At 42.5% G+C, this 15,389-nt stretch overlaps 1 protein-coding gene across 14 annotated transcripts in view; it reads right to left on the reverse strand.

Moving 5' to 3' along the window:
* Nucleotides 1-15,389, reverse strand: part of sh3bgr (SH3 domain binding glutamate-rich protein) — a 45,053-nt gene that overhangs the window by 19,520 nt on the left and 10,144 nt on the right. For 6 of the 14 annotated variants that reach the window (XM_056241604.1, XM_056241609.1, XM_056241607.1 and 3 more), the window contains exons 4-6: nucleotides 5,688-5,765; nucleotides 2,378-2,515; nucleotides 2,029-2,055 (exon numbers count right to left, since the gene is read on the reverse strand). In XM_056241604.1, the coding sequence (XP_056097579.1) occupies nucleotides 2,029-2,055; nucleotides 2,378-2,515; nucleotides 5,688-5,765 (243 nt within the window). The remainder of the gene's footprint in view (nucleotides 1-2,028; nucleotides 2,056-2,377; nucleotides 2,516-5,687; nucleotides 5,766-15,389) is intronic. The other 8 variants (XM_056241612.1, XM_056241611.1, XM_056241613.1 and 5 more) reach the window with 3 other exon arrangements.

Raw genomic sequence — 15,389 nt, forward strand, 5'->3', positions numbered from 1 at the left:
GTCTATCTATCTATCTATCTATCTATCTATCTATCTATCTATCTATCTATCTATCTATCTATCTATCTATCTATCTATCTATCTATCTATCCATCTATCTGTCTGTCTTTCTGTTTGTCTGCCTGCCTATCTATCTATCTATCTATCTATCTATAGGTCTGTCTGTCTATCTATCTATCTATATGTCTGTCTGCCTATCTATCTATATATCGGTCTATCTATCTATCAATCTATCTATCTATCTATCTATCTATCTATCTATCTATCTATCTGTCTATCTATCTGTCTGCCTGCCTATCTATCCATCTATATGTCTGTCTGTCTGTCTGTCTATCTATCTATCTATCTATCTATCTATCTATCTATCTATCTGTCTGTCTGTCTGTCTGTCTGTCTGCCTATCTATCTATCTATCTGTCTGTCTGTCTATCTATCTGTCTGTCTGTCTGTCTGTCTGTCTATCTATCTATCTATCTGTCTGTCTGTCTGTCTGTCTGTCTGTCTGCCTATCTATCTATCTATCTATCTATCTATCTATCTATCTATCTATCTATCTATCTGTCTGTCTATCTATCTATAGGTCTGTCTGTCTGTCTATTTATCTGTCTGTCTGTCTGTCTATCTATCTATAGGTCTGTCTGTCTGTCTGTCTATCTCTCTATCTATCTATAGGTCTGTCTGTCTGTCTGTCTATCTATCTATCTGTCTGTCTGCCTATCTATCTATCTATCTATCTATCTATCTATCTATCTATCTATCTATCTATCTATCTATCTGTCTGTCTGCCTATCTATCTATCCATCTATATGTCTGTCTGTCTGTCTATTTATCTGTCTGTCTGTCTATCTATCTATCTATCTATAGGTCTGTCTGTCTGTCTATCTATCTATCTATCTATCTATCTATCTATCTATCTATCTATCTGTCTGTCTGTCTGTCTGCCTATCTATCTATCAATCTATCAATCTATCTATCTATCTATCTATCTATCTATCTATCTATCTATCTATCTATCTATCTATCTATCTATCTATCTGTCTGCCTGCCTATCTATCCATCTATATGTCTGTCTGTCTATCTATCTATCTATCTATCTATCTATCTATCTATCTATCTATCTATCTATCTATCTGTCTGTCTGTCTGTCTGCCTATCTATCTATCTATCTGTCTGTCTATCTATCTGTCTGTCTGTCTGTCTGTCTATCTATCTGTCTGTCTATCTATCTATCTGTCTGTCTGTCTGTCTGCCTATCTATCTATCTATCTATCTATCTATCTGTCTGTCTATCTATCTATAGGTCTGTCTGTCTGTCTATTTATCTGTCTGTCTGTCTATTTATCTGTCTGTCTGTCTGTCTATCTATCTATAGGTCTGTCTGTCTATCTATCTATCTATAGGTCTGTCTGTCTGTCTGTCTATCTATCTATCTGTCTGTCTGCCTATCTATCTATCTATCTATCTATCTATCTGTCTGTCTGCCTATCTATCTATCCATCTATATGTCTGTCTGTCTGTCTATTTATTTGTCTGTCTGTCTATCTATCTATCTATCTATAGGTCTGTCTGTCTATCTATCTATCTATATGTCTGTCTGCCTATCTATCTATACATCGGTCTATCTATCTATCAATCTATCTATCTATCTATCTATCTATCTATCTATCTATCTATCTATCTATCTATCTATCTATCTATCTATCTATCTATCTATCTATCTATCTATCTGTCTGCCTGCCTATCTATCCATCTATATGTCTGTCTATCTATCTATCTATCTATCTATCTATCTATCTATCTATCTATCTATCTATCTATCTATCTGTCTGTCTGCCTATCTATCTATACATCGGTCTATCTATCTATCTATCTATCTATCTATCTATCTATCTATCTATCTATCTATCTATCTATCTATCTATCTATCTATCTATCTATCTATCTATCTATATGTCTGTCTGTCTATCATCTAACTGTCCGTCTACAATGATTAAGCCATGCAGAATTGTTTAAGAGCTTTTTTCTTACCTGCTCTTCCTCCTCAGCTGCCTTTCTCTAAAAACAAAGTCAACAAATACAAAAAATGAGCAAATAACATGAGGCAGAAAAACATATTTACTACACAATAGTCACGTTGTCAACAAGAAAAGCCCTAGTAAGGAATCAAACTAGAAGAGAGGAGATGGTGAAGCAGGACATTAGATGTTTATTTCAGTTGCATAGGAGAGATTACAGAACCTGCATGAAAAAACAAAACCTTGAGGTTAATAGATGAAGGCATTATGGATTATTTGAAAGAAGAATGAGCAGCCATGGGAGAGCAGAAGATGTTTGAGGAGGAATGAGGGTTAATTAGGAGTTTTTATCAGTCAGTTACACTCTCTTCATCTTCTTCTGCGGGTTCCTCCTCTTCCTCATCCTCTTGTTGAGCGTCCGTCTCTACATTCTCGCCCGGGTCCTCCAGCTCTGCTGTGTGTGCGTCTCCGTTCTGCTCAGCCTCCTTGATTTCCTTCTTCTAGAAGAACAAACAAAGCATCCCAGGAAAGGGGAAATTAAAACTGTTATGACACTGAAGGACTGACAAAGGCACTGACAAAAGGCACCACGGGATCATGGGTAGTTTTACAACAGGTCCCTCAGGGTGAAAACAGGCATGAGTAAATGAACTGGGTTTTCGGAAGAACAATCGCCAATGGGATTTGAGAAACAGTACTAAGAAAGAAAAGAGGATTTGTTTGTTAGACAATGTTGCCAAACAAAATGAACATAAAAGTTTGAAATGTTGAAAAATCCTCAAAAGCACATCTATATTTTTCCAAGACAACTGTCATGATTCTGCCCTCGTGTCCTTGATTTTCTCTAGTCTTGAGGCAGGATCATGACAGAATCATGTTTTGTGTGCAAGCACATGGTCTTGTGTTTTGAGCCATGTGCTTGTGTTGTCTCGTTACGTCACCCCGCCCCCTTGTTATCCTTGTCTCGTCATTATTGTCTAGTCAAGTTTCACCTGTCCTTGTCTAGTCAGTTTCACCTGTCCTTGTCTAGTCAGTTTCACCTGTCCTTGTCTAGTCAGTTTCACCTGTCCTTGTCTAGTCAGCTTCACCTGTCTTTGTCATTAGTGTCTCCCTATTTAATCCCCTTGTGTTTGCTGTCCTGTGTCGGTACATTGTCAAACATTGCGTGTTAATCTCTGTGAGTGTTTCATCTGTATCCAGTTTAATGAGAATTGTGAGCTTGTTTTGTTGTTTGTTTCCTGTCAAGTCAGAGTCTTAATTTGTCATCTTGTCTTAGTCAAGGTATACTATTTCCAGTCCTGTTTTGCCCCCTCGTGGGTTTTGTTTTCTATTTTGTGTCGTAATAAACCTTGAGTGTCTGCATATCGTCTGCGTTTGGGTTCTCTCCTTCAACTTCATGACAACAACGTTGGAAAAAAAACATTTTCCTCAAACAAACACATAGAGTACATAGAGTTGTAATTACATAGTTTGTAAGTACTTGTAATTACATAGGGTTGTAATTGCATAGTCATATCTATGTAACTTTGAAATTATTGTCAATCAGAAATAAACAAACAAAAATTCTGCATTAAGTAATTAAAATTGCAGTTCTTTTGACTGAAGTATTCGAAAAAGTGAGAAAGCATGCCTGATTAAATGTGATGAATAACTCTACAAAAATGCAATGGATTAAGAGGAACAGCATGCGGAAATGTGTAAATGTTTATATGTGACTATGTTTGGAATGGCATACTATCACTGTACAATGATCTCTTACATGTCAAAAGATCAATGTGATTTCTCAGTTCATGACCCCTTTCATATTTTCAATGTAAACAAATTGAATACACATTTATAACGCTATACTTTGTGTTATATAACCTTTACACTAAATGACAAAATATGAATTAACACTGCTGCGAGGGTGAGGGAGTGACGGCTAATTTACAGTTTTTCTCTGTCGCTTTGGTGCATTTCTCACATCACTATTTACATTTGCACAACAGTTAATGCAGTTCTCAAAACAATTAGTACAAACTGCAAAACCTAGTTGATAACCTGCAAAAGGCAAGCGTGTCACTTGCTCAAAATGGATAGCTCATTCCTCAAAAGCAAGTATGCATGTCAATGAAAATGTCAGTGTCATCAAGATGAAAAGTGCTGACACCACTGTTTATGAACAAGATAGTCAAATGGCTTTGTCATGTTTTCATTATGACAGTTTACTCTGTAAATGTTTTCCAATGCAAAAAAGTCAGATCTTGGTGACACTACCTGAAAATGCTCAATGCTCAAGACAGCACTATATACTATTTGCACAGCCATTTGAAAACTACAGTAAAGTTACACATTATTTAGTGAGGTAACTGAGTACAAGACACCAAATATGTATGTTTCACATTTTTACTGCATATGCTCTTTGCAATTCTAATTTGTTCACAGCATTGTGCAAAAGAAAAAATACACCCTTATTTACAACAAACAAACTCCCTTTGGGTAGAGCTGTGCACAACTGTAAACAATATTGCAGTACATATAGGAACTGAACATACACCATACATAGTACTGTAAATCATGCATGCACATCACTTCTCATCAGTGAAAGCTGAGGTTCACCTGAGAGAAATTGTTCGATTTAGGATAAACAAATATATTAAAAAAAAAAGATTTAAAAAAAATGTCACATTTGCTTGACAGATTTTGACAACTAGTTCAAAATTTTTGTATGTGATGACTCAAGCAATGAAATGAGGACTATTCATTTTATATGGAATGACTATTCAGCATTCACAAGTATAGTTAATTTTGACTGACATGACATAAGCAAATGATAACGTTATAAAACAGCAGAGAGTTGTATGAAAGCAATTGATGCATGTCCAAAAGCATTTGCAATTTGTTGGAAGGAAGGAGAAACTGCTACTATGATGTGCACAAATGACTAAATGTTGTGGAGGTTAAACTAACTGTTGTGCAAATGTAAATAGTGATGTGAGAAATGCACCAAAGCGACTGAAAAAAACTGTAACACCTTTCTCTCTTCTCACCAATGTAATCAATCTCTCTATATTTTTTCCCTCTTTTGTAAAGTCGTAGAATCGCTATCACAGAATCTTTATTTTGCCTTTAGAGCAGATGCAAATACAAAAAATATATTAGCTGTCATCTCCCGTTCAACACTATAAACATTTACACAACTGTGAATTCTGCCGCTTCTAAGAACCCCGGAAATGTGAAAAGGGTCCATACAAATGTTAGCCATGCAGGAACTTCTTGCAAATGTACCCTGAACAGTCTACATACTGCTGAAGTAGTATGAGTAGTATACTTATCCGAACATGGTGTTAAGTTACACTCTCAGAAAAAAAATAAATAGTACAAACGTTGTCACTGGGATGGTACCCTTTCAAAAGGTTCTTATATATACCATCTAGGCACCAATATGTACATTTTAGGTACTAATATGTACCTTTAAGGTACTAATATGCACCCTTTAGGGGTAAATAAAGTACAAAGTGTCCCTTTTTTCTGAGAGTGTCGGTTGTGATAGACTGGTGAACAAAAACTTAGCAGAATCATAAAGCAGACGAAGGGCATACAATAAAGACGTGTGTCTGGAAGTGCACTGGAAGTGAATTTCGGTTAAATATATATAAACCAAAGACTGAAAGAAATTCAATTGGGTATTACTGTTGTGTCATCACCAAGATGTTCCTCTGTGCCAGATCCATTATGAAGCTTTTGTGAATGTTCAGCTTGTTGTGCCTCCTGCACCAAGAGAGATTTTTATTAAAGAACTGGAGAATCAATTCAATCACTGTCAGCAAGGGAACATTCACCAAAGTTGCTAAAAAAAGAGAGGAAGAAGACAGAATTCTACAGTGATATGTGATTCTACATGATTAAATGTAATTCTACAGATGTATATCCATCCACCACCATAGACTTGTCTGGTAATTGTTGTGCTTGATTCATAGGATGCCAAGGAGCCTGGGATATCTTTACTGGCTGTTGCATTTCAAGAGATTTGATTAGATTTTAATGAGAATTTCTATGTATTAAGCTAGATGTTTTATGTGACATTAAGGTGGACAAAGGAAAAACATTCGATTTGGGTGTACTATTTCTGGGCGAATACTGTCTCAAATATCTTTCTCTTTTGTCTCTACTTCTGTATTCTGCTTTACTAAAACTTTTAATAAAGTCATTCATTCAAATATCTGAAGATAGTTGAAACCTAAAACGGTACCAAAGCGATGTTTGGGTAGTTGGCAGATAGTGTACATGACTGGGAACAAGTGAAAAAAGATTTGGTTGTTATTTGGCCAAGTTGTTAAAGGGATAGTTCACCCAAAAATGATGTCATTATTTAGTCATCCTCATGTCGTTCCAAACCCGTAAGACTTTCCTTCATCTTCGGAACACAAACGAAGATCTTTTCTATTAAATCTTAGAGCTTTCTGTCCCTCCATAGACAGCTACGCAACTACAACTTTGACGCTTCAAAAAGTTCAGCTTGAGGTTCTTGCGTAAAACCTCCTAACACACGAGATTGATCCTCATTAGTTCTTGCAGAAGCTCAAACTTGCTGCGTAACACACGAGAATGATCCTTTAAAGATTATATGTATTTTTAGTCATCTTTACTCAGATGCATTTACATTGTCACTGTGCCTCAGATGCAATCAACTCTATCTGTGTCTGTAAAGGTGTGAACCAAATGGCCCATACAGACGTATGGCCCATAGAAACTGATGGGTGTGAATGACAAAGAAGCAACATTGCTCAGAGTAGATTGCAGTGTAGATCATTCTCCTGTGGGAGGTCCTAACAGTTTTCTATTGTATGTAGCCCTTTTGTCTTCATGTATAAAGTTCTGCCACACAGACATAACTTTGTGTTAAGATTTTCTGAAGGCCGCCACGCTGACATCGCTGCTGAAGAATCGTGCTACACTACTACCTTCAATAAATTCTCATTAGTTCTTGCAGAAGCTCAAATGCGCTGCGTAACACGAGACTGAACCCCATTGTTTCTTGCAAAAGCTCAAACGTGCTGCGTAACACGAGAATGAACCTCATTGGTTCTTGCAGAAGCTCAAACGTGCTGCGTAACACAAGAATGGACCTCATTGGTTCTTGCAGAAGCTCAAACGTGCTGCGTAACACGAGAATGAACCTCATTGGTTCTTGCAGAAGCTCAAACGTGCTGCGTAACACGAGAATGAACCTCATTGTTTCTTGCAGAAGCTCAAACGTGCTGCGTAACACGAGAATGAACCTCATTGTTTCTTGCAGAAGCTCAAACGTGCTGCGTAACACGAGAATGAACCTCATTGGTTCTTGCAGAAGCTCAAACGTGCTGCGTAACAAGAGACTGAACCCCATTGGTTCTTGCAGACGCTCAAACGTGCTGCGTAACACAAGAATGGACCTCATTGGTTCTTGCAGAAGCTCAAACGTGCTGCGTAACACAAGACTGAACCTCATTGGTTCTTGCAGAAGCTCAAACGTGCTGCGTAACACAAGAATGAACCTCATTGGTTCTTGCAGGAGCTCAAACGTGCTGCGTAACACGAGACTGAACCCCATTGGTTCTTGCAGAAGCTCAAACGTGCTGCGTAACACAAGAATGGACCTCATTGGTTCTTGCAGAAGCTCAAACGTGCTGCGTAACACGAGAATGAACCCCATTGGTTCTTGCAGAAGCTCAAACGTGCTGCGTAACACAAGAATGGACCTCATTGGTTCTTGCAGAAGCTCAAACGTGCTGCGTAACACGAGAATGAACCCCATTGGTTCTTGCAGAAGCTTAAACGTGCTGCGTAACACGAGACTGAACCCCATTGGTTCTTGCAGAAGCTCAAATGTGCTGGATAACACGAGAATGAACCTCATTGGTTCTTGCAGAAGCTCAAATGTGCTGCGTAACACGAGACTGAACCCCATTGGTTCTTGCAGAAGCTCAAACGTGCTGCGTAACACAAGAATGGACCTCATTGGTTCTTGCAGGAGCTCAAACGTGCTGCGTAACACGAGACTGAACCCCATTGGTTCTTGCAGAAGCTCAAATGTGCTGCGTAACACAAGAATGGACCTCATTGGTTCTTGCAGGAGCTCAAACGTGCTGCGTAACACGTGAATGAACCTCATTGGTTCTTGCAGAAGCTCAAACGTGCTGCGTAACACGTGAATGAACCTCATTGGTTCTTGCAGAAGCTCAAACGTGCTGCGTAACACGAGACTGAACCCCATTGGTTCTTGCAAAGGCTCAAACGTGCTGCGTAACACAAGAATGGACCTCATTGGTTCTTGCAGGAGCTCAAACGTGCTGCGTAACACGACACTGAACCCCATTGGTTCTTGCAGAAGCTTAAATGTGCTGCATAACACGAGAATGAACCTCATTGGTTCTTGCAGAAGCTCAAATGTGCTGCATAACACGAGAATGAACCTCACTGGTTCTTGCAGAAGCTCAAACGTGCTGCGTAACACGAGACTGAACCCCATTGGTTCTTGCAAAGGCTCAAACGTGCTGCGTAACACAAGAATGGACCTCATTGGTTCTTGCAGGAGCTCAAACGTGCTGCGTAACACGAGACTGAACCCCATTGGTTCTTGCAAAGGCTCAAATGTGCTGCGTAACACGAGAATGAACCTCACTGGTTCTTGCAGAAGCTCAAACGTGCTGCGTAACACGAGACTGAACCCCATTGGTTCTTGCAGAAGCTCAAACGTGCTGCGTAACATGAGACTGAACCCCATTGGTTCTTGCAGAAGCTCAAATGTGCTGCATAACACGAGAATGAACCTCACTGGTTCTTGCAGAAGCTCAAACGTGCTGCGTAACACGAGACTGAACCCCATTGGTTCTTGCAGAAGCTCAAACGTGCTGCGTAACACGAGACTGAACCCCATTGGTTCTTGCAGAAGCTCAAATGTGCTGCGTAACACGTGAATGAACCTCATTGGTTCTTGCAGAAGCTCAAACGTGCTGCGTAACACGAGACTGAACCCCATTGGTTCTTGCAGAAGCTCAAACGTGCTGCGTAACACGAGTATAAACCTCATTGGTTCTTGCAGAAGCTCAAACGTGCTGCGTAACACGAGACTGAACCCCATTGGTTCTTGCAGAAGCTCAAACGTGCTGCGTAACACGAGTATAAACCTCATTGGTTCTTGCAGAAGCTCAAACGTGCTGCGTAACACAAGAATGAACCTCATTGGTTCTTGCAGGAGCTCAAACGTGCTGCGTAACACGAGAATGAACCTCATTGGTTCTTGCAGAAGCTCAAACGTGCTGCGTAACACGAGTATAAACCTCATTGGTTCTTGCAGAAGCTCAAACGTGCTGCGTAACACGAGACTGAACCCCATTGGTTCTTGCAGAAGCTCAAACGTGCTGCGTAACACGAGTATAAACCTCATTGGTTCTTGCAGAAGCTCAAACGTGCTGCGTAACACGAGACTGAACCCCATTGGTTCTTGCAGAAGCTCAAACGTGCTGCGTAACACGAGACTGAACCCCATTGGTTCTTGCAGAAGCTCAAACGTGCTGCGTAACACGAGTATAAACCTCATTGGTTCTTGCAGAAGATCAAACGTGCTGCGTAACACAAGAATGAACCTCATTGGTTCTTGCAGGAGCTCAAACGTGCTGCATACTCATTGGTTCTTGCAAAAGCTCAAACGTGCTGCGTAACACGAGACTGAACCCCATTGGTTCTTGCAGAAGCTCAAACGTGCTGCGTAACACGAGTATAAACCTCATTGGTTCTTGCAGAAGATCAAACGTGCTGCGTAACACGAGAATGAACCTCATTGGTTCTTGCAGAAGCTCAAACGTGCTGCATACTCATAGGTTCTTGCAAAAGCTCAAACGTGCTGCGTAACACGAGACTGAACCCCATTGGTTCTTGCAGAAGCTCAAACGTGCTGCGTAACACGAGTATAAACCTCATTGGTTCTTGCAGAAGCTCAAACGTGCTGCGTAACACGAGACTGAACCCCATTGGTTCTTGCAGAAGCTCAAACGTGATGCGTAACACGAGTATAAACCTCATTGGTTCTTGCAGAAGCTCAAACGTGCTGCGTAACACGAGACTGAACCCCATTGGTTCTTGCAGAAGCTCAAACGTGCTGCGTAACACAAGAATGAACCTCATTGGTTCTTGCAGGAGCTCAAACGTGCTGCGTAACACGAGAATGAACCTCATTGGTTCTTGCAGAAGCTCAAACGTGCTGCGTAACACAAGAATGAACCTCATTGGTTCTTGCAGAAGCTCAAACGTGCTGCGTAACACAAGAATGAACCTCATTGGTTCTTGCAGGAGCTCAAACGTGCTGCGTAACACGAGACTGAACCCCATTGGTTCTTGCAGAAGCTCAAACGTGCTGCGTAACACGAGACTAAACCCCATTGGTTCTTGCAGAAGCTCAAACGTGCTGCGTAACACGAGTATAAACCTCATTGGTTCTTGCTGAAGCTTAAACGTGCTGCGTAACACGAGAATGAACCTCATTGGTTCTTGCAGAAGCTCAAACGTGCTGCGTAACACGAGACTGAACCTCATTGGTTCTTGCAGAAGCTCAAACGTGCTGCGTAACACAAGACTGAACCCCATTGGTTCTTGCAGAAGCTCAAACGTGCTGCGTAACACGAGAATGAACCTCACTGGTTCTTGCAGAAGCTCAAACGTGCTGCGTAACACGAGAATGAACCCCATTGGTTCTTGCAGAAGCTCAAACGTGCTGCGTAACACGAGTATAAACCTCATTGGTTCTTGCAGAAGCTCAAACGTGCTGCGTAACACGAGACTGAACCCCATTGGTTCTTGCAGAAGCTCAAACGTGATGCGTAACACGAGTATAAACCTCATTGGTTCTTGCAGAAGCTCAAACGTGCTGCGTAACACGAGACTGAACCCCATTGGTTCTTGCAGAAGCTCAAACGTGCTGCGTAACACAAGAATGAACCTCATTGGTTCTTGCAGGAGCTCAAACGTGCTGCGTAACACGAGAATGAACCTCATTGGTTCTTGCAGAAGCTCAAACGTGCTGCGTAACACAAGAATGAACCTCATTGGTTCTTGCAGAAGCTCAAACGTGCTGCGTAACACAAGAATGAACCTCATTGGTTCTTGCAGGAGCTCAAACGTGCTGCGTAACACGAGTATAAACCTCATTGGTTCTTGCAGAAGCTCAAACGTGCTGCGTAACACGAGACTGAACCCCATTGGTTCTTGCAGAAGCTCAAACGTGCTGCGTAACACAAGAATGAACCTCATTGGTTCTTGCAGGAGCTCAAACGTGCTGCGTAACACGAGAATGAACCTCATTGGTTCTTGCAGAAGCTCAAACGTGCTGCGTAACACGAGACTAAACCCCATTGGTTCTTGCAGAAGCTCAAACGTGCTGCGTAACACGAGTATAAACCTCATTGGTTCTTGCTGAAGCTTAAACGTGCTGCGTAACACGAGAATGAACCTCATTGGTTCTTGCAGAAGCTCAAACGTGCTGCGTAACACGAGACTGAACCTCATTGGTTCTTGCAGAAGCTCAAACGTGCTGCGTAACACAAGACTGAACCCCATTGGTTCTTGCAGAAGCTCAAACGTGCTGCGTAACACGAGAATGAACCTCACTGGTTCTTGCAGAAGCTCAAACGTGCTGCGTAACACGAGAATGAACCTCATTGGTTCTTGCAGGAGCTCAAACGTGCTGCATAACACGAGAATGAACCTCATTGGTTCTTACAGAAGCTCAAACGTGCTGCATAACACGAGAATGGACCTCATTGGTTCTTGCAGGAGCTCAAATGTGCTGCGTAACACGAGAATGAACCTCACTGGTTCTTGCAGAAACTCAAATGTGCTGCATAACACGAGAATGAACCTCATTGGTTCTTGCAGAAGCTCAAATGTGCTGCATAACACGAGAATGGACCTCACTGGTTCTTGCAGAAGCTCAAATGTGCTGCATAACACGAGAATGAACCTCATTGGTTCTTGCAGAAGCTCAAATGTGCTGCATAACACGAGAATGGACCTCACTGGTTCTTGCAGAAGCTCTAACGTGCTGCGTTACACGAGAATGGACCTCATTGGTTCTTGCAGAAGCTCAAACGTGCTGCGTAACACGAGAATGGACCTCATTGGTTCTTGCAGAAGCTCAAACGTGCTGCGTAACACGAGAATGAACCTCACTGGTTCTTGCAGAAGCTCAAACGTGCTGCGTAACACGAGAATGGACCTCATTGGTTCTTGCAGGAGCTCAAACGTGCTGCGTAACACGAGAATGAACCTCACTGGTTCTTGCAGAAGCTCAAACGTGCTGCGTAACACGAGAATGGACCTCATTGGTTCTTGCAGGAGCTGAAACGTGCTGCGTAACACGAGAATGGACCTCATTGGTTCTTGCAGAAGCTCAAATGTGCTGCATAACACGAGAATGAACTTCATTGGTTCTTGTAGAAGCTCAAATGTGCTGCATAACACGAGAATGAACTCACTGGTTCTTGCAGAAGCTCAAATGTGCTGTGTAACACGAGACTGAACCCCATTGGTTCTTGCAGAAGCTCAAACGTGCTGCGTAACACGAGAATGAACCTCACTGGTTCTTGCAGAAGCTCAAATGTGCTGCGTAACACGAGAATGGACCTCACTGGTTCTTGCAGAAGCTCAAATGTGCTGTGTAACACGAGACTGAACCCCATTGGTTCTTGCAGAAGCTCAAACGTGCTGCGTAACACGAGAATGAACCTCACTGGTTCTTGCAGAAGCTCAAATGTGCTGCGTAACACGAGAATGAACCCCATTGGTTCTTGCAGAAGCTCAAACGTGCTGCGTAACACAAGAATGGACCTCATTGGTTCTTGCAGAAGCTCAAACGTGCTGCGTAACACGAGAATGAACCCCATTGGTTCTTGCAGAAGCTTAAACGTGCTGCGTAACACGAGACTGAACCCCATTGGTTCTTGCAGAAGCTCAAATGTGCTGCATAACACGAGAATGAACCTCATTGGTTCTTGCAGAAGCTCAAATGTGCTGCGTAACACGAGACTGAACCCCATTGGTTCTTGCAGAAGCTCAAACGTGCTGCGTAACACAAGAATGGACCTCATTGGTTCTTGCAGGAGCTCAAACGTGCTGCGTAACACGAGACTGAACCCCATTGGTTCTTGCAGAAGCTCAAATGTGCTGCGTAACACAAGAATGGACCTCATTGGTTCTTGCAGGAGCTCAAACGTGCTGCGTAACACGTGAATGAACCTCATTGGTTCTTGCAGAAGCTCAAACGTGCTGCGTAACACGTGAATGAACCTCATTGGTTCTTGCAGAAGCTCAAACGTGCTGCGTAACACGAGACTGAACCCCATTGGTTCTTGCAAAGGCTCAAACGTGCTGCGTAACACAAGAATGGACCTCATTGGTTCTTGCAGGAGCTCAAACGTGCTGCGTAACACGACACTGAACCCCATTGGTTCTTGCAGAAGCTTAAATGTGCTGCATAACACGAGAATGAACCTCATTGGTTCTTGCAGAAGCTCAAATGTGCTGCATAACACGAGAATGAACCTCACTGGTTCTTGCAGAAGCTCAAACGTGCTGCGTAACACGAGACTGAACCCCATTGGTTCTTGCAGAAGCTCAAACGTGCTGCGTAACACAAGAATGAACCCCATTGGTTCTTGCAAAGGCTCAAATGTGCTGCATAACATGAGAATGAACCTCACTGGTTCTTGCAGAAGCTCAAACGTGCTGCGTAACACGAGACTGAACCCCATTGGTTCTTGCAAAGGCTCAAACGTGCTGCGTAACACAAGAATGGACCTCATTGGTTCTTGCAGGAGCTCAAACGTGCTGCGTAACACGAGACTGAACCCCATTGGTTCTTGCAAAGGCTCAAATGTGCTGCGTAACACGAGAATGAACCTCACTGGTTCTTGCAGAAGCTCAAACGTGCTGCGTAACACGAGACTGAACCCCATTGGTTCTTGCAGAAGCTCAAACGTGCTGCGTAACATGAGACTGAACCCCATTGGTTCTTGCAGAAGCTCAAATGTGCTGCATAACACGAGAATGAACCTCACTGGTTCTTGCAGAAGCTCAAACGTGCTGCGTAACACGAGACTGAACCCCATTGATTCTTGCAGAAGCTCAAACGTGCTGCGTAACACGAGACTGAACCCCATTGGTTCTTGCAGAAGCTCAAATGTGCTGCGTAACACGTGAATGAACCTCATTGGTTCTTGCAGAAGCTCAAACGTGCTGCGTAACACGAGACTGAACCCCATTGGTTCTTGCAGAAGCTCAAACGTGCTGCGTAACACGAGTATAAACCTTATTGGTTCTTGCAGAAGCTCAAACGTGCTGCGTAACACGAGACTGAACCCCATTGGTTCTTGCAGAAGCTCAAACGTGCTGCGTAACACAAGAATGAACCTCATTGGTTCTTGCAGAAGCTCAAACATGCTGCGTAACACAAGAATGAACCTCATTGGTTCTTGCAGGAGCTCAAACGTGCTGCGTAACACGAGTATAAACCTCATTGGTTCTTGCAGAAGCTCAAACGTGCTGCGTAACACGAGACTGAACCCCATTGGTTCTTGCAGAAGCTCAAACGTGCTGCGTAACACAAGAATGAACCTCATTGGTTCTTGCAGGAGCTCAAACGTGCTGCGTAACACGAGAATGAACCTCATTGGTTCTTGCAGAAGCTCAAACGTGCTGCGTAACACGAGACTAAACCCCATTGGTTCTTGCAGAAGCTCAAACGTGCTGCGTAACACGAGTATAAACCTCATTGGTTCTTGCTGAAGCTTAAACGTGCTGCGTAACACGAGAATGAACCTCATTGGTTCTTGCAGAAGCTCAAACGTGCTGCGTAACACGAGACTGAACCTCATTGGTTCTTGCAGAAGCTCAAACGTGCTGCGTAACACAAGACTGAACCCCATTGGTTCTTGCAGAAGCTCAAACGTGCTGCGTAACACGAGAATGAACCTCACTGGTTCTTGCAGAAGCTCAAACGTGCTGCGTAACACGAGAATGAACCCCATTGGTTCTTGCAGAAGCTCAAACGTGCTGCGTAACACGAGTATAAACCTCATTGGTTCTTGCAGAAGCTCAAACGTGCTGCGTAACACGAGACTGAACCCCATTGGTTCTTGCAGAAGCTCAAACGTGATGCGTAACACGAGTATAAACCTCATTGGTTCTTGCAGAAGCTCAAACGTGCTGCGTAACACGAGACTGAACCCCATTGGTTCTTGCAGAAGCTCAAACGTGCTGCGTAACACAAGAATGAACCTCATTGGTTCTTGCAGGAGCTCAAACGTGCTGCGTAACACGAGAATGAACCTCATTGGTTCTTGCAGAAGCTCAAACGTGCTG

The sequence above is a fragment of the Rhinichthys klamathensis genome, unplaced genomic scaffold (assembly GCF_029890125.1).
Source record: "Rhinichthys klamathensis goyatoka isolate OS25496 unplaced genomic scaffold, OSU_Roscu_1.1 h1tg000657l_1, whole genome shotgun sequence".
In the NCBI taxonomy this organism is placed as follows: Eukaryota; Metazoa; Chordata; class Actinopteri; order Cypriniformes; family Leuciscidae; genus Rhinichthys; species Rhinichthys klamathensis.